Source organism: Chaetodon trifascialis, chromosome 16 (assembly GCF_039877785.1).
Source record: "Chaetodon trifascialis isolate fChaTrf1 chromosome 16, fChaTrf1.hap1, whole genome shotgun sequence".
NCBI lineage: Eukaryota > Metazoa > Chordata > Actinopteri > Chaetodontiformes > Chaetodontidae > Chaetodon > Chaetodon trifascialis.
The window spans coordinates 809,661-828,922 of record NC_092071.1 but is presented as its reverse complement, the minus strand read 5'-3'; the positions used below and the strand labels follow the sequence as shown (position 1 = coordinate 828,922).

The following is a 19,262-nucleotide window of genomic DNA, read 5'->3' as shown; positions in this document are numbered from 1 at the left end:
TGACGTTTGATTTTACTGGCCCATCAAAACTCACCTGAGGTACACATGTTACATGAACCAAGTAGTAAGAACGATTTGACAATTTCAATTAATGATCCTTATTTGCAGAAAATGCTCTTTAAGGACATATTTAATAGTTATTACGATGTGATTTACTATATTAGATTCGGTGCTGACAGTTTGCTGGAGGCCACTTCTCCACACATCCAACTTTAAAATCGTTCAATGATATGGTTCTGTTTGTGTGTTTGTTCGGGCTAAGCTCCAGTCCACGAGGTGGCGCGTAAAGGCGACTGTCTGTGTGCCATAACAATTAAACAAAGAAGAAGAAGAAAAGCTCATGAAGAAGAGTTCGACGCATGCGCAGTGCCCCAGTAGTAAGTTGTAGACGTTAGCGGTGCAAATTACGTGGCAGAAATCTTTCGATATGGAGGTAACGGTAGCCGCACTGGTCGCCTTGACTTTGTTACTGGGTGCACTGGTCATTCTGGTCGCATTAGCGGTGGGCAGGCGGAAAGAAGAGTTACGGGAGGAGATAGAACAGGCGGCGGAGTTTGCCGGTAAGAGCCGCGCTAGCTAACGTCACTGTAGCCGCAGCGGTGAGTGCGGGAGGCCGGTGAGTCACCAGCTCTGCCCGCTGTCTCCGAGCTGTTTGACGGCCACGCTCTTCATTCACGACGAGCACGAGGAGCACAGCGGCGTGTCTGATGTGAACAACCCTCTGCTCGTTCATGTGTTCACTTATGACGCGAGTAAAAGAAGCTAAAGCAACTTTGAGCGACTCTCATGCGTTTGACCAATCCGCTGATGACACACTGGGACCAATAGGAAGCCTGCTCTCTGAACGTCCGCGACTTGTGAATTATGTACACGCACGCGGACTCTTCTCTGTTAATGTTATTATACTGCAGAGAAGAGCAGACAACACGATGATCTGAACGTACAGTAACTAAATCAGATGCTCCTCACAGACAACACTGACTGATGCACAGTGCTGGAGGTTTAGTGAGCTTTGTGTGAGCCGCACCTGTGCTGCACTGAGTTCAGATGCTGTGTGTGTGTGTGTGTGTGTGTGTGTGTGTGTGTGTGTGTGTGTGTGTGTGTGTGTGTGTGTGTGTGTGTGTGTGTGTGTGTGTGTGTGTGCGCGCGCGCGCGTGTGCGTGTGTGCGTGCGCGTGTGTGTTGTCCCTCAGCTGAAGGCAGCGCTGTGAAGGGCTCCACATCCAAGAAACAGAAGCCGGAGAAGCAGCGCAGCCGGAAGGATAAAGCTTCACACACTTTCAGCCATCAGCTGCTGGCAGCCTCGCTGAAGGTACAGTGACACACACACACACTCTCAGGTGTATGATTCACACAGCACACCTGAGGCTGCTCCTCCAGCGCCGCCCTCTGAGCGTGTCTTATCTGTGTCCTTGTACTCTTCAGAGCCACAGTGGCCACGTGACGTGCCTTGATTTCAGCAGTAATGGAAAGTACCTGGCGTCATGCGCTGACGACCGCACCGTCCGGATCTGGAGCACCAAAGACTTCCTGGATCGGGATCACAAGTGTCTGAGGGCCAATGTGGAGCTGGATCACGCCACGCTGGTCCGTTTCAGCCCAGACTCCAGGTCTGTCGTCCTGATGCCACTTGAGCCGACCCTCAGTGACAGAAAGCCTTTCCTGTCCTCCCCCACACTAACCTTAATCCTCAGATTACGTTTAACCAAGACCTCAGACTACCTGGAGCCCTGAAACCAGGTCCTGGACCTGAAGCTTCACTGAGAGATGAAGGACAGCTTGATGACAGAATGACCTCGTGTGGCGCTCACGGCTCTCGCTTCTCCCTGCAGGGCGTTTATCACCTGGCTGGCGAACGGAGACGCCATTCGAATCTTCAAGATGATGAAAAAGGAGGACGGAACTTTAAGCTTCAAAGCTGCTCCCGAGGACTTTCCACAGAGACACAAGGCCCCCATCGTCAACATCGGCATCGCAGAGACAGGTACCAGCACACGGCAGGCCGCCACGACCGGCGCGAGAATGTACTCTGTTTAGGTGTTTCAGACATAATGAAGGTGTGTGTGTGAGAGAGAGAGAGAGAGAGAGAGAGAGAGAGAGAGAGAGAGAGAGAGAGAGAGAGAGAGAGAGAGAGAGAGAGAGAGAGAGAGAGAGAGAGAGAGAGAGAGAGAGAGAGAGAGAGAGAGAGAGAGAGAGAGAGAGAGAGAGAGAGAGAGAGAGAGAGAGAGAGAGGCGCAGAAGAGTTCTCTGACTGAGATCAGGTCACTTCATCTCTTCACGTCCCCATGTCTTCACGTCCCCATGTCTTCATGTCTTCTGTGTTTCCTCTCGGCAGGAAAGTTCATCATGAGCGCCTCCACTGACACCAGCATCCACATCTGGGACCTGAAGGGAGACGTCCTGGCCTCCATCAACACTAACCAGATGACCAACTCTTACGCCGCCATCTCCCCCTGTGGCAGGTCAGCCCCCCCCAAACATCTGTATTTCTTACTGTGTCAGAGCATTGAATCAAAGCAGATTTGAAGACTCTTCTCAGACATCACTGTCAGGTTTCCTCTTCAGTGGATTCTCTAAAGGCCTCATTCAGATTTCCATGTTTGGGTCATGTGATCGACTTTTACCCAGCATGCTGTGGTGTGTCCGTCTCTGCGCTCAGGTTTGTGGCGTCGTGCGGCTTCACCCCTGACGTGAAGGTGTGGGAGGTTTGCTTCGGGAAGGGTGGAGAGTTCAGAGAGGTGGCGCGAGCGTTCGACCTGAAGGGCCACTCGGCAGGAGTTCACGCCTTCGCCTTTTCCAACGACTCTCACAGGTGAAGAAGGTGTCTGACGCGCTCACGCTGTTCTGACTGGAAACGAATCCCTCACATTACATAATCAATTAAAAACAAACTGATCAGAAAAACTAACTAACATCTGTAAAAAAAACTAAAATGACTAAAATCATCTGTGAAAAATGTGTTTGAGCTTTGATTTTATTTTTTTAGTTTGTTCCATCTGCTAACATTAAGGGGGGGTTATGACCTATACTGCAGCCCACCAGCAGGGGGCGATCAGGGTGTTTTGTCTTCACTCTTGAGGAGACGTCATGTCCTCCATCTTTATTTGCAGTCAGTGGTCACAGTAAACACCAAAGTCTGTTTATTTTGGTTTTTCCTGGTTGGTGTGCAGCCTCACAGTGATGACAGACTCCAGGAAGTTTCTGCCCCCACCAAGAAACAGTCCAGCACATAAGGACTCACTGGTTTGTGGTCGGATGCTGAGTTGACAGAGTCTCTGTCCTCGGCGTCCCTCGCCTGATAACTCATCTGATCTGGTTTTCTCCTTTAATCCTTCAGAATGGTGACCGTCTCCAAAGACGGGACGTGGAAGCTGTGGAACACGGACGTGGAGTACAAGAAGCAGCAGGACCCGTACCTCCTGAAGACCGTCCCCTGTGCGTCCTCTGAAGGCAGCCGAGTGGCCTTGTCTCCGGACGGCCGGGTGGTGGCCATCAGTGACGGCTGTAACGTGACCATGTACGACGCAGCCAGCGGCCGGCTGGAGGAGGAGCTGCACGGCGTCCACAGCGGCGAGATCACCGACCTTAGGTTTGACATCAACGGCCGCTTCTTGGTGTGCAGCGGCGACAAGGTGATCCGAGTGTTTCACAACGCCCCGGGCTACCGGGCGGCCATCAGGGACATGCAGGACATGCTGAAGAAGGCCCAGAACGAGGCCATGAAGCAGAGACTGCAGCAGCAGATCACAGAGGCTCAGAGCGCCCTGGACACTGTGCTGGCTGCTCCCGCCAACTGAGGAGCGCCAGCAAACCTCCCATCGTGACGACTGTGACTGACTGCTGCTCTTTTTTCACCTCAGCTCCTCTTCTGCCTCCAGGACGTTCAGGAAGTGACCGAACGTGCATGCTGTTTTAATAAAGAATCTTTTTATGCAAAGATCAGCTGTTTTCTTCCTGCTTCGTGTCTCGAGTGCTGTTTGTTTGTCTTCTGCAGCTTCATTCAGTTTGCGTTCTGTTTGCTGTGACTTCAGTTCGATTTGCTGTGCAGGATGATGTTCGTCTGCTGCAGGCTGGAAGTTTCTCTGCCCTCCTCCTGAAATCTGACTTTAACACTGGAAACCAGTCGAGGCGACGTGATGCTGGAGCCTTCAGATCTGAGCGTTCTGCTGGTTTCTGGGTTTTCACTGAGAGAGAAGGAGCTGATGTAAATCTAAGAGTTTTTAACAAGATTAAACTTCGTCAGACAAAAGTTAACGTTCAGCAGTTTGTTTGTGTCTTAAAGACGTCTGAAGGGAACATTCAGTCTGAGCTCAACATGTGACCATTAAAGTGAACGAGCACTGATGAGGCTTTCGGTGATCGATGACGTCACAGGACAATGACGGGATGAAATGAGCGGCTGCGTGACTCCTCCTGACTGCTGTGGGTTTAAAGGTGTAAGTCTGTCCTGGGGTGGCACGATAAAAAAAAAAAAAAAAAAAGCCATGAGGTCATTAAAGTTCATCCACATCTGGAGCACGAACATCAAACATCTGCAGACTTTTTCCAGTTGATGGAAAATGTCTGTTTAGATCCTTTGATGGTTTCTGGAAGGTTCAAGGTCCACTTTTATAGTCTTCATAAAATACAGGCCCACACGATGAGACGCAGCTGTAACTGCCTACACGCTGAAAATGCAAATAAATAAATAAAAATAAATAAAATAAAATAAAAACAATGAAATTGAGTTAAGAGATAAAAGCAGCACTAAAGGGGCAAATACAGAAGTAAATGACATTTACAGAGAACAAACAGGATTATAAATCGTTTGATTTGTTAATAAAGTTTTGGTTGGAAAAAAAGCGGAAGCGGTGACCCGGAAGTAGTCGCGCGCGGTGCGGCACGTGTTTCTCCAGCATGGACCGCAGCTCCAGCGGCAGAGGTCTGTAAACATGGTGGAGGTCTCAGTGAAGGCGGCCGTGCCGGTCCGGACGGCCGGAGTCCTGCAGCAGAACCGCGTCTTCCTCGACTTCTTCTGGGACTTAGCTAAACCGGATCAGGAGGTCCGGCTGAAGGCGATAGAAGACCTGATCCAGTACCTGAAGACCAACAACAAGGTGGGACAGAGACCGCTGTCACCGAGGCTGGACGCGAACCCAGCACCAAGCTAGGGTGGTGGTATCTGGAGTACTTTAGGGTGGTGGTATCTGGAGTACTTTAGGGTGGTGGTATCTGGAGTACTTTAGGGTGGTAGTATTTGCAGTACTTTTACTGAAGTAAATGCGAATCATACGTTTTTAAATTCAGTAAATAAATAATGTGTTTGATGTAAATAATGTTTCTGCTTGAGCTCATTTTTACTTTAATCTGAATCTGCATCACATTTTACAGTCATTCTACATTAAGTAGCATTAAATGGAAATACTCCAGTAAAGTAGAAATACTTCAATCTGTACTAGAGTGCAGTGCAATGTGCTGATTGATGACATTGAAGTTATTTTGTACTCGAGCTGTAGTAGTACTTCAGTCATGAATCGATGCAGTGAATACTCAGGGACAGTACACAGTATGCAGTACTGCGCATCACTCCGTGTACTTGCTGTGTGTACTGCAGGCAGATGAGCTGGAGTACACCCTCAAAAGGCTGGTGGATGGACTCAGTCACACCCGGGAGGCTGCCAGACCTGGATTCAGTCTAGCTCTGGGACAGGTGAGTGGACATGACCACCAGGACCAGTTCAGCCTCGTGGGGACACGAGTCCACTTCAGGACGGCTTGGACTTATTTATATCTCAAATGTCCACTGAGAGGCTTTTCCGGAGCTTTCAACCACGTCTCCACGTCTTCATCAGTTAGTGAGACGTGATAAGAACAGCTTCCAGGATGCGTCTCAGATGTCCTCGTGTCCTATCACAGGGGACAAGCTTTCATACTTTGTGTGGAGTGTTGTCTTCAGCATGACGCCGGTTCTTGTCTCTCAGGTCTTGAGCTCCTTTGAAGACATCTCTCTGCAGAACATCCTCAGCAGAATCACAGACAAGCACAACCTGCAGGCGGCGAAGAAGGTGAGCGTTTACATTTCCCATCAGCTCTGAAAGCGTCATGAAGGACGTCCGTCAGTGTCGACGTCTCCTGTCTTTCAGAAGCTGCTCAGAAATGCTCTGTTTGGAAACCTGTTCGGCGTCCTCGCCCTTCATCAGTCCAGCCGCCTCTCCAAAGTAAGTCTGAAAGCCCTTCTCCGCTCTCACAGCATGAAAGCAAGTCAGTAACAAATCAGGTTGCATTGTGGGTAATGTAGGCTCCAGCTTCAGTAGGCTGCTGCATCGAGTCTGTTTCCTCATTAAACTTTCCTTCATGAGTCTGACCGACGAGTTCTACAGCTGCCTTTTCAGACGGGGGGTGTGCGCGTCTCTGACCTCCGTCTCATGCCTCTGTCCCTGTCTCATGTCCCTGTCCCTCTCTCGCGTCCCCTCAGGAGCCACAGGTGGTGTTGAGATGTGTGCAGCTCCTGCAGAGCCTCAGCCAGCACAGGCAGCACCTGAAGGATCTGCCCACTAAGACCATGACGGACATCCTGACGGAGGTGACGCTGCAGCTCAGGCGCACACCTGCAGCACACCTGTAAAGCACAAAGACATTGAACTTCATCTTCTGAAAGCGCTGTGTTTGTCGTGTCTGTCAGATCCCAGAGGAGGTGTTCGAGGAGGTGCTGCTGAGCGCGCTGCAGACTGACCTGGAATCAGCCTTCAGGACTCCGGAGCAGCTGCAGCTGCTGCTGGTGGCGCTGCAGCGCTTCCCACAAACGCTCAAACCCAAGAAGCTCAGGAAGCTGCTGGGCTCCTCGACCATCATCAACGCTGACAACATCCCCAAGTACGAACACGCACACACACACACACACACACACACACACACACACACACACACACACACACACACACACACACATCCATTTACTCAGTCACATCGTGCAGGTTAGCTAATGTCAGCTGCTCTTCATCTATCTGTTCACCACATGTGATGTTTTGCAGGTTGACCGAGGTGATGAGGATGGCGGCCCTCTCGGTGAGGAAGGAGCGAGTCCTCCCAGCGGTGGTCCTGGACCTCCTGAAGCTCTCTTTGAAGGAGGACAGCTTCCAGCTCTTCTGGAATAACGCAATCACCAACGGCATGTTAAAGGAGCATTCGGGGCCGACGCAGTGAGTCCCCTCAGGGAGGAAGAGCTTCATAGAGGGGGTGCAGCAGGGGCCTGAGAGGCGTTGACCCTAAGAGCCAGAGCTGAGGGCACAGCCAGCCCTTTGTTTTCAGGGGGAACCTGTCGCAGACATGAATCCGGTCAAATGCAGCTCCTTTTAACCTCAGAGTGCTTGTCATGCAGCAGCAGTGACGACAGACGCTGAGTGTTATTTAAATGAGTTATAGAAACATTCACCCCCGTACAGTCGACTCTGCAGGGTGATGTCACGTCAGCGTCTGCTTCCAGGTTTTAGAGGTGCAACCTGAGTTATTCTCCACAGATGCTCAGCTGCACTTCTGTATCAGTCCCTCTCATCTCTTCATGTTTGTCCTTTAATTCATCACATGTCTGTGTATCACGTATCGTCCAGTCGTCCGTCCAGCGAAGGACGTTGTGCTAACGCTGTGCTAACGCTGTGCTAACGCTGTGCCCTCCTGCGGTTCTGTTTGTGTGCAGCTACCTGAGCTTCCGTCTGCTGGGCAGCGCCCTGCCTCTCCTGTCTGCAGCCCAGCTGAAGGACGTGTTGTCTGGAGAGGTGATGATGCACTACGGCGAACACGTGGTGTCCGCTCAGGTCAGTGTCCTCGTCCGGTCGACAGTGAAACAGAGACAGGCTTCCATTTCTGTTTTCCCCTTGAACTCTCTTTAAACCATTGATGCTCATCGATTTCTGATAATCTGAAGAAGCTCGTGCTTCGTTTCTCTCCCAGAAACCGGACCGCTTCAAACTGGCCCCGGAGATGGACGCCTACGTGTCGGACTTCCTGCAGGGCTGCCAGGACCCCGACAGGCAGCTGGCAGTGATGGTGGGCTTCTCCTCGCTGACCAACCGGGGCTTCCCCGTGGTGCCGTCGGTGTGGAGGGTGGTGCAGCACCTCCAGCCTGCGGCGCTGCAGCGCTACGTGGAGTGGCTGAAGACGACGTTCCTGCAGCCGCAGCTGGACGAGCTGCTGGACTTCAGCACTCGCAAGCAGAGGGACAATCAGGAGGGACGGGAACAGTGAGTGTGGCACCTGTTCAGCAGCGTCTGTCTCAGCTCGGCTCTTTCTGGTCTGGATGAACTCGATTGTCTTTTCTCAGGAAGGAGAGCTCTGTGGTCCGCCTGAGGAAGTGGATCATCGCTCGGCTCTCCTCGATCGTTGATAACCACCAGGTGAAGCGGCAGGAGGACCTCATCATGGACGTGTCCAGGTGAGACCTGCATGAAGCTGAGTGACGTCAGAGTCTCAGTGTTCGATGAGGACGAGGCCATCAGCCGGTGTGTTTCTGTTCCAGGTTTGTCTTCTTCCACGCTTTCTTCAGCACCAAGAAGGCCTCAGCCGACATCGCAGAGACGGGGGGGAAGCTGTCCGTCCCCCTGGATGATCAAACCAGAGGAGTGCTCGTCAACTCTTTCTTTGGGTGAGAGAGGAGCGCTCGTTCTCGTTAAGGCTGCTCCAGTTTGTTCCTCTCAGCCTTTGGCGGAGGCTCGTCTGGATGCGGCATCGGGATTCAGCTGCAGCTGTGGGAAGCTACAGCGATGCTTAGCTTGCAGAGATTTAGCATCTTTCACGTCACATTTTGTTTGTTTGATCTCTAAAGTGACAAATATCTCACCTGACGTTAGTCAAACAGTGAGTCAGTCCAGCGTATGGACATTTGATGATGATGAGGAGACGAGCAGAGACGAGTTTGTTCTAACTGATCTGAAGCGTTTAGCTGTGAAAGCTCTGACGCTGATCTGTAACAGCTGCCCAGATTCAGTCTAAAGCCAAACTGTTCTCATCTTCTGCGCTGCAAAGGAAAACAAATCTCGTCTTGTTTTGTCCAAGCCTCACTATCTGTCTGTCCTCCCTCCAGACTCCTCCTGTCTTTGCACCATCTGCCTCAGAGCGAAGACTCAGCCGAAGGCGCCGCCGTCAACCCAAAGCGTGCGCAGGGCGTGATGGCCGACGGCACCATGTGGATCTACCACCTGGTCCAGTACGCCCAGGTCCTGCTTAACCAGCCGAAGCATGTCCAGAGCAGCCGGCCCTTCAGCCCCGAGCAGAGACAGGCCTGGGACAGGTAGGACCACAGGATGTCCTTCAAGCAGCTGTACCAGCACCGTGTTTCCAGGTTTCATGTTGGAAGTTCAGATTTCCCTGAACACAGATTCTGCTCCCGGTCACACTGACTGAACACTGTGTTTGTGTCTCCTCCAGCATGATGGAGTCGGTGGCAAACCTGAAGAAGAAGGCCAAGAAAGGCCCGACGGCAGAGAACACGGCGTTCCAGCAGCTCTTTCTGTTGCTCGGCATGCACCTCTTCAAGGTAGGTTCAGCCAGCGGAGCCGGGAGGCAGCTCAGCTGTTGGATCATTGCAGCCTCGAGAAGTTCAATGTGCAAACTGAAGATCACTGAGGCTGAACTCTGCTTCTCCTGAAGGCTCCCGAAGAGCTGCTGGACACCATGAAGGACCTGCAGAGCTGTATGGACAAAGCTCAGGAGAAGAAGACCAAGAAGAAGAAGAAGAAACAAGGTGAGGCCTCGTTCAGAGGATGATGAGGATGACGATGATGAGGCCTCAGCGTCACGTCACTTCACAGTCGCTCTGACAAACCCGCCTGACTCCTCAGAGCGTCTTTCAGCTCTTTGTTTTGAATCCTCCAGGTTCACTGTTTCATGGAGCATTTAGCAGCTAAAGAGCCTGATGTTCCCCTCAGGAGCTGGTGGAGACCAGAGACAGCTGAAAGAGAGCGAATATCAGGCGTAATGATGAAGAAGCTGCTCCAGCTCTGCTCGCTAACATGGTGGATGTTATAACTGACAGGAAGTCGTAAACTTGGTGCTGTTTTTTTGTCCTCGTGCAGCCGCAGACCAGGAGGAGGAGCCGGAGTGGGTGGAGGTGATGGTGGACATCTTGTTGTCGCTGCTGTCGCAGCCGAGCCGACACATCAGACAGGTCTGCAAGACCGTCTTCTCCTCCATCTGCCCTCACGTCACCGCCGCGGCCCTCACCGCCATCTTAGACGTAAGTGACGCGGCCCAGCTCAGTTTGGTCTGTACGAGTGTCATCCTTCACGTTCAGCAGGTCAGCTGTTAGCGAGCTGCAGGTCAGCTGTCGGCGAGCTGCAGGTCAGCTGTCGGCGAGCTGCAGGTCAGCTGTCGGCGAGCTGCAGGTCAGCTCCGGCTTCAGCGATCTGTCGTACTGAAGTGTCTCTGCTCTGTGAAGGTTCTGGACCCAGAGCAGGACGACGGGGAGGACGGAGCCGTGGTCGTGACTGACGACGGCAAGACCCAGAAGATGCCGGAGGAGGATGACGAGGAGCACGATGAGGAGATGGAGGTCAGTCAGTAACTCCATCTTCATCACGGTTCGTCCCTTCAAGGTGTCTTTACTGACAGTCTGATTTAACCGAAATCAGGAGGCCGAGTCTGACAAATCAGACGATGACAGCGACGAGGACGAGGACGAGGATGAAGATGATGACGATGACGATGATGAGCCAATGGAGGAGGAAGAGGAGGAGCTGGACGAGGAGGAAGTGGATCAGAATTTCCGTTTGGAGCTGATGAAGGTGCTGCAGCAGCAGAACGCTCTGGTGGGTCTTCAGGCCTTGGTGATGTGTTTCTGTTAGCATGCTAACACGCTAAAGCACGGCGGTGCACGTGGTCAACATGGCTGCTGTTTATTCACACAGCGAATGTTTGTGTCTTTAGTTTCAAGTCTTCAGCACATATTTAATGTTTAGAAGTTTACTCTGTAGCTTATCTGTCATTGATTGATATGACTGCACTGCTGGACGCATTTAAAGCTAAAGAAGCTTTAGATAAACTTAAAGGAAGCGTTTGTGGCTGATCCCAGTTCAGCCGCAGCGATCAGCTGAGACGCAGAGTTACGCTGTGTTCAAGGCCTCCGCTTGTATTCAGGCCACAGAGGGGGACGGCAGTGATGAAGATCTGGATGATGAGGCCATGATGAAGCTGGATAAAGGCATGGCGGCGCTGTTCTCAGAGCAGAAGAAGAAGACGCAGGCCAAGAAGGATGAGAAGACGAAGCTGCAGAAGCAGAAGACGCTCGTCCGAGACTTCAGGATCAAGGTTCGTTTTCCTCCGTCTGCAGTGAAATAAAGCATCCTGAGCTCAAACACTCACCGTCTTGTCCTCGTCCTGTAGGTGTTGGACCTGGTGGAGGTCTTCGTGGCCCGGCAGGCCGGCAGTCCTCTCGTTCTGGGTTTGCTGGAGCCTCTGCTCACCATCATCGACAGAGGAATGAGCTCCGACAGCAACCAGCAGGAGCAGGACTTCCTCCGGCGAGCCGCAGACATCTTCAGGTAATGTGTGTCTGTCCCTCGGTCCACGTCCACATCCTGAGCTGCTGTGGAGGCTTTCCTCAGTGGTTCAGCAGCAGCTCTCGCCGCCTCCTGGACTTTTCCTCACAGTTTGGAGCAGCAGACGTAGAAGCTTCCCTCAGTGTTCAGGGCTCCGTCATGTGACTTGTGTTTCCTGTCAGACTCTGGTCTTTGGTTGGATGTCGTGGACTCTCTGAGTGACCCCTTGTGTTTCCCGTCTGTGTGGTTTCAGGAACCAGCTGTGCAGGTCTAAGGTTTACTGCAGGACTGTGGGTGACAGACAGGGGGAGCTCCACGACCTGCTGGACAAACTGATGACGAAGAGCCAGAATCTGTCCGACTCGTCAGTCTGCCTCTACTACTTCAGGTACGGCTTCCTGTTTGAGGACTGACGGTGAAGCTGAACTCGTTAGTGGTTCAGACAGGAAGTGCGGCGGTGATCAGCTGAGCAGAAACTGACCTCAGGTGTTTGTCCTCCTGCAGCGCGTCGCTGTATGTGGTCAAAGTGCTGCGAGGAGCTCCGCCTGCAGGGAGCAAAGAGGAGCCGACAGCTGACGGAGCTGCACCACCCGACGTACGTGTCCACGCTGCCACCTCACATGGTTCAAAGTGCATTAAAAAGCTTCTCTCTGACTTTATTCAGAACCAAGCATGCAGGTCAGACCTCCTCCATGTTTTTGTGGCGTCCAGTGTTTCCGTCCCAAACTGTGTCCAGCTCTGCACCAGATAAATTCCAGGCCTGTCCCAGTGTTTTACTGGGTCACAAAGTGGGTCAGTCCTGGATAACTTGGCCCCCTTTCAGCCGCAGCGTCTGTCTCACACATTCATTGTTTTTTGATCGTCACTGTGATAACTTGTGTTCCAGCTTCTTTAATGGGAGAGTTTGCTGGTTTTCTGTGTCCTCTGTGGCTGTTTGCAGACGTCACTTTGGCCTCTGGGACATCGACGTTTTATAAGAACAGTTAACCAAGAAAATAAGGACAGATTAGTCAGAGTCCAGCGTTTCTCTCAGACGTAGATTCATAAGTCTTGTTAAAGGCTGCTGCTAACTTTAGCTCGTTAGCTTGTTAACAGCTGAGTGTTAATGGACACATTCACATTCTGACCTGATGGTGGCGCCAGATGGAGACTTTAACAATCAATAGTGTTGGGGTTCATCCTGAGGGGGACATTTAGTCCATCCAGTAGTTAAAACATGTCAGGCCTCATGGTGGCGCTAGAGGACACCATGCTTCAGATTCTGAAGTGGTTTCTGTCCACACAGTTCTGGTCCCTTCAGTCCAGGTTTACACAGTGGAGGTGAGTTTAGCTCCACAGGAGGAAAACGTGTCACTAATGTTCTTTATTCAACAAGACCACCCTCAGCAGCTAAATGGAATCCAGCCATCGCTGGTTTTGTTGTTTCCTGCCTTAACGTTGTGGAACAGCTCATCCTGACGTCGTGTCGTCCGTCTGTGTGCAGCTGAGGTTCATGGGCAGCGTGGACGTGGACCGGGTCTCCTCCATCTTCAGGGAGGCTCTGAGCTCCTTCATGAGCAGGAGGAAGAGTCCTCTGAGCACTCAGATGTTCACAGACCTGTTCAACAGATTCCCCGTGAGTCCAGCCGCATGTCACGTGTCAGTCCAGGCCGCCGCCGCCGCCGCCGTCTAACGCTAACGCTGCCTGTGTTTCACCTCCAGGTTTTGTGTGTGGACCTGTTGGATGCAGCCGTGCAGTACGTCGCATCTGGAGTCAGAGTCCACCAACAGGTACAGATGCTCCGCCCTTTCTGCTGCTCGAACAGAGAAATGAAAAGTGACCAATCACAGTGTCTGCTGACTGATTCCACGTGAACGCCGAGGCCGCGCAGACAGAACAATAAGCAGGACAAAAGACTCCAGATCGTCTTTGGACGCACTGAAGTCTGTTTATCAAAGATTTGACGTCACTGCTGCTGCTGCAGGCGCTTTAATGCTCGTTTATCAGATGTCAGACCTTTAAACTCTGAGCGGAAGGTGAACATTTAATGTCAACTCATCAGACTTCCTGTCGATGCACACTGTGTGTGTGTGTGTGTGTGTGTGTGTGTGTGTGTGTGTGTGTGTGTGTGTGTGTGTGTGTGTTCAGGGCCAGGCGTGTGTGCTGGTGCTGCGGGCGATGCAGAGCCGGGAGGTGCAGCAGCTGCTGAGCGGCGCCCCGTGGGCGGAGCTCTGCGGGAAGGTCGCGGGTCAGCTGACGGCGGTAAGTCGACATCACCGGTTCACACAGAGCGAGCGCTGCGTCCACAGAGGACGTCAGCGGACAGACATAGTGCAGCGTTTAGCCGCTAAAGAGCAGGTGTTTGGCGATGGAGACGCCTGTAAGTCGTGTCGTGTGCGTGAGGCTGTGACCGTTCGTCCGCCAGCGTCCTTCAAGCTCGTGCAGATTTGAATGAATTTGTCCTGAAGCCGCTGCTGATGAGCGACGGTTGGAGGCGATGCAGCGCTCGCCGTCCTCCTCAGGACAGCTGAGGGTAAAGACGCTCCTGTAATTCTTCACCACAGCTCTGCGTCGCCTCGTCTTCCTCCCCCCAGACAAAAACACAGCTGCCAAACATCATAAGTCCTCAGCGGGACTTCTTTTAACTCTGCTGCCAAAAGATTGTCCTTAATGAGACGCAGCGTCGTGCTCGTCCTCCTCCTCCAGCTTTGTTACTCACAATAAAGAAAATGACTGAAATGTTGATGTAAACCTGCTGAGGACATCACAACCTCTGATGAGACGAGGACGGACTGTCTTCACCTTGACGCGTCTCCTGAGAGACGCTGGTTGAATCTGGTTTTAGTCGATTCGTGTTTGAGAAGAAGAAACGAACCAGAAACACAAAGTGTGTGAGCTGCTGTTTGTGGCCAAGGACGAGGATTAATGGACGGACTGTCTGCAGCCGGTGGACAGTTCCTCAGCGTCCATTCAGGAGAACAGAGAGCGAGAAGATAAATCAGAGTAAAGTAAAAACACGTCCTCATAGAAGAAGTCTTAGCTGTCAAACTGCAGGTTAAAGACGAGTGCGGGACATTTATTGAATGTTTGTCTGCTGCGTCTGGATGCACATACGAGGATTCAAAGTGTCGCCGGCTGCAGAAAACGTCCAAATCCAGTTTTAGAAAACTCTTCAGGCTTCACGTTAAAAGACTTCTGACTGAGGTCGAGCCTCGCAGACGTCCTCACTCCTGCATGTGCGTCGGCTCGCGGCGAGGACGGCCTGGACGGTGGTCTCACTGTCGTCTTCTCTCAGAGTCTCCAGCAGGTCGCTCAGCCGGACAGCAAGGTGGTGAAGGAGAAGGTGGTGAAGAGCCTGGAGCTCGCTCAGTTCCTGGTCAAACACGTCCAGCAGCAGGTAGGTGGACTGTTGAGGGACAGGGTGACGTCATGAACCGGTCCCATGTGGATTCAGTCCAGACTCAGGTCTCTGCCTCACTGTGTAGAAGCTGTCCGTGGACCTGGAGCCCCTTCAGGAGGTCCTGCGGACCCTGACCGGCGTCCTCACGTTCAAGAAGACGGGCAAGCTGGAGGACACCTACTGGGCCGTGATGAAGCTGTTTGGAGTCACGTGAGTGTTTGCATGAACGTCAGAAAGCTGCAGCAGTTTGTCAGGATGTGAAGCGTGAACGAGAGGGCAGACGCTCTGAAAGATCAGGACATAAACAACATGTCAACATTCCTCCCTATTTCTGACTGATAATGAACGAATGAACGAATGAACGAATGAATGAACGAATGAATGGCGGCTGATCGATGGGTTCACATTGACGCAGGACTCCGTCCCCTCGTGTCTGACCAGGCGTCTCCTTCAGTGTGCTGAAGCCGTCTGTTGACTTTGCTTTCTTCTTCGCGCTCGCAGGAAGCCCAAAGTGGAAAAGACGAAGGCTGACAAGCAGGAAGACAAAGTTCCCCAGAAGAAGAAAGGTTTTCTCCCAGAAACCAAGAAGCGTAAGATGCGCCTGAAGCCTGCTTTAGAGGCGGCGGGAGACAGCTCGACCTCTGCGGACAAGCCGGCGGCGGACGAAGGACAAGCCAAAAAGAAACATGACAAGAAAACAAAACGGAAGCGACCGGCCGCCGCCGCCGCCGCTGCCGCCGCTCAGCCCAGCCCGGCCAAGAAGAGCAAGTCTGAGAGCAAAGCTGCCAAGAAGAAGAAGAAGAAGAAGAAGAAATCCAAACAGACAGAGGGAGGAGGGCAAGCGTGACGTGGACTCTGATATTTAATGTCGCCCTTTTAAAGAGGCTGTTAGTTTTTCTACTGTCCTTCCTTCAGTCCAGATGTTGTGTGTGAATTAATGCGCATTGTTTTTCTAATGTGTGACTGATGTTGATTAGAAAATGTCTCCAACAATAAATTCATTTCTCCTCCATCAGCTTTGTTCTTCCGCAGAAACATGTAAAAAACCACTTTATGATGTTTTGATGATGTCATGACGCAGCAGACGGATGACGGACTGCGTTCAGGAAGGACGGAGCTCTTCAAACTCTTCCATGTTTAAAGATAATAAGTCCACTGTCATCAGCCGCAGATGAATACATTTGTATTTGTCTGAAAATAGTAGAAATGATCCCCAGATTAAAGCTAAAATTCCCAGGAACAATACCGGACACGTGATGTCCGACGGTCTCAGCTGTAGCTCCGGCCGAGAACAGGTCCAGGATCAGGCTAATCCTGGTTCAGGTGGGAAATCTTGGTGAATTGGCTTTAAACTTGAGTGAAAATGTTTGCTCTGTGTTTGGTCTCCACACTCTGAGAGAAGCTTCTGCCTCTTCAGCTCTTTACAGGTTCAGATGCTGAGGAGAGCTGCTCAGGTTGGGATGTTCATTGGCTGCTTCGTGTTGTTTTCATCTCGTCATTATGATAAAAACATCAGTTACAGGTGTTTTAACTGCACATCACAGGACTGAAGGACATAAAGGTTAAACACTGAGATCACTGGAAACTGTCTGTGTCTCTCAACCCAAAGTCCACCTGTTCCTACTGAAAACCTTCATCTTAAAACAGCTCTCACACGGTTTCATTCTTCTAAAAGCTCAGCAGCAGCTGGTCACAGGAAGTGTTCAGGAACAGGACTGACGTCTCTCTGTGGACTGTTTAGGATGCTGGACGTGGGACTGCGTCCTCAGACGGTAATGAAGGAGCAGCAGTGTGACTGAGCCGGCTGCGGTCGGTGGCGGTTCATCGCTGCTTTTGTTCTTTTCTGTGGATTTGACTCCTTTAAGTGAGACTGTTTTTGTTGTGATCAGATGGACCAATAATTTGATTGGTCACTGATGAAATGAGGCCTCTCGGCGCCCTCAGCTCGATCATGGCTGACAGCGTGTGACCGCTCTGTGTCTCATGTATGAGCCGTCATATAACCTCACACATAACGCTCTCATTGGAAAAATGTCTCCGTCCTCTGCGCAGGCTTTGATGTTGCGAGCCTTTGTGCCATAAACTAAGGTGAGCAATCACAGCGAAGCCTAATTCAGCTGTCAGAAGAATGATGCAGCGTCCCACAAATGGATTACTGTACAGGACGTGAAGCCATGCAGCCATAACTCTGCAGAGCGCGAGCGCCGGGCAGGCTGCAGCCATCCATCAGCTGCCGCTTCTCAAAGGCCTTCCCCGGGTCAGGAGTCGTCTGACAGCTAACCACCCGCAGGTGAGTTTGTGTGGGACAGGTAGGAGGCGTCCCTGCACGGTGCTGGATTTGTCCCACTGTGTCCACAAACAAAACCAGTTTGAATCTGCAGGGAGACAAGACTTGAACCAAAAAAACGACTTTTATTATATATGAATGTATTTTTTCCTTTTTACCTTCTTTTAGCTCTCTGTTTAACTGGTTTTAATCAGTGTCCCTGCTCTCCTCAAACTGGTTTCCAGCAGCAGTTTGAGCGACAGCGCTCAGATAAACCCGCCGTCAGCTGACAGCGTGACCTGCTGCTGCAGCCCAGCACAGCTCTGCTCACAGGTTCAGGGTTCAGCCGTTGAACCTTCATGTGTTCAGTTGTGCTGCAGAAAATCATTTTGTCCCATTGGCTTCAGGCAGAACGATGATGGCACAGGAACAGAGACCACTTTGGATTCTGGTTTTGTGTTTGGTGCTGATCTGCTGCTGCAGCTGCAGCTGGTGGAAAACCGGTTCGTCTCTTGGTGTTTGTCACAGCTGATATTCAGTCAGTAGAGATTTCCGTATCCTCATTCGGGGACGTGTCAGAGCGGAGTGACTGTGGTGTCTCTCTGATTTCCAGCTGTAAAAAAGAAAAGACAAACCTCATGAGCTTTCCTTCTGCTCCGGGGTCAAAATCTCAGCTTGGCCCAAGAATCATTTGAAAAGATGAGGAGAGGCCGTTCACAGCTGACAGCAGACCCTCCCATGGGCGCTCTGAGGCCGGCGTGTCTGAATATACGAGGAGACGTGACGGCAGACCGAGGTCAGGACAGCTGTGAGTGCTTCAAGCTCAGCGAGACGATTGAAAGTAAAGCTCTGAACGGGCCGACCTGTTAGCCAGTGAATAGCGAGCACAGAGGTCTGGATCCTGGTACCGTCCCCTCGCAGCCACAGCTTGAACCTGCAGTAATGAGGCCTGTAAACAGACACCGGTGCTGACAAATCATCCACGTGGAGCCCTGACAGCAGGGGTGAGAATAGGAGCAGCAGCGTCCTCTCCTCCTGACAGCGAACTGTCGCTTGTCATCGCTCTGAGCGAGCGAGATATAGAGCGTAGAACCAATCTGCTAATGCAGCTCAGTGGAATAATAAGAGCGAGCTGTAAAGTGGAGGGCGAGGTCTCATCAATATGTGAAACGTGTGAGTGGATGCAGACTGTGTTCATCCCTTCACCTGATCCTGAGCTCTTCCTCTTCCTCTGTGATGCAGCAGACTGTGGAGTGCTCGTCACTTTGTGTCTCCGCTCATGCTGCTTCTGTCAAAGCTGGAGTCTGATGCTGCTGGCAGGGTGTTCATTTTACACTGAGCGCGACCAGAAACCTTCTAATTAGTGCAGCTGTAGTTTACTTTGCAGGCTGAGGAGGAAGAATCCGCTCCGTCTGCTGGAGGAGGCCCAGATCTGCACGCTTCACCCACTCGGATCCTCCTGTTAAACACCTGCTGGCTGCAGCTCCTCCTGCTCCTGCAGTAATAATTCAGAGGGCCGTTCTCATTGTCTTCCATGTTTCTTTTCACTGCCTGCAAAACTCATGCTGTATATTTTATGATAGTCTGTGCAAAGATGCTGTCGACGTACGAGATGAGGACTGACACCTCAGCCAGATTTCAAACATCTGCGAGTTGATCCTGATATTTCCCCGAAATGAAAGGAAGTCGATGGTTGCCTGGAGGGCTGAAAAACGCGTTCAGCGAGAGACAAGAAAATCAAGTATTTTAGACCTGAGACAGTCCAAACCATGTCTGAAAAACAGGTTTAAATAAAACCTAAAAACTCTGGAGGCCCTTCAGGAGGCCTGTTAGCGGCTGTGCTGGAGGGCTGGTGTGGAGACACCTGGAGGGTTAAAACCAGGTTTTTCTCTTGGGAAACGATCACCAAATTTAACAGCAAACCCTCCTGCTCCATGTTGGAGTCCTACTTAAACGTTAATCAGCTGTGCTAACTGTAGATCAGCTGCCTGAGGCGACACACACGTCACACACAGCCACGATGATGCTGATAAACAGCGATCCAACAGGCGTCCCTCACAAAGCCTGTGCAGCGCTGAGGAGCAGACGCCATGGGACAACAAAACCCTGA

At 51.6% G+C, this 19,262-nt stretch overlaps 2 protein-coding genes across 2 annotated transcripts; both read left to right on the top strand.

Annotated features, from left to right (window-relative positions):
• The first annotated feature begins 365 nt into the window (after nt 1-365).
• On the top strand, nt 366-4,244 carry tbl2 (transducin beta like 2). Its single transcript, XM_070983107.1, has 7 exons — nt 366-560; nt 1,193-1,311; nt 1,425-1,609; nt 1,832-1,983; nt 2,335-2,461; nt 2,659-2,811; nt 3,337-4,244. The coding sequence occupies exons 1-7, from the start codon at nt 428-430 to the stop codon at nt 3,794-3,796; spliced, it is 1,329 nt and encodes a 442-aa protein (XP_070839208.1). The 5' UTR covers nt 366-427; the 3' UTR covers nt 3,797-4,244.
• A 624-nt stretch (nt 4,245-4,868) lies between these two features.
• On the top strand, nt 4,869-15,900 carry mybbp1a (MYB binding protein (P160) 1a). The gene is made up of 27 exons (XM_070983736.1): nt 4,869-5,095; nt 5,593-5,688; nt 5,960-6,043; nt 6,122-6,196; nt 6,454-6,561; nt 6,661-6,851; nt 7,010-7,177; nt 7,672-7,789; nt 7,926-8,215; nt 8,296-8,406; nt 8,491-8,616; nt 9,055-9,261; nt 9,399-9,507; nt 9,621-9,714; nt 10,046-10,206; nt 10,408-10,521; nt 10,601-10,777; nt 11,106-11,276; nt 11,352-11,509; nt 11,760-11,894; nt 12,011-12,101; nt 12,990-13,121; nt 13,208-13,276; nt 13,635-13,748; nt 14,782-14,883; nt 14,972-15,096; nt 15,388-15,900. Exons 1-27 carry the CDS (start codon nt 4,931-4,933, stop codon nt 15,731-15,733), a joined length of 3,837 nt encoding a protein of 1,278 aa, XP_070839837.1. The 5' UTR covers nt 4,869-4,930; the 3' UTR covers nt 15,734-15,900.
• The last annotated feature ends 3,362 nt before the right edge of the window (nt 15,901-19,262 follow it).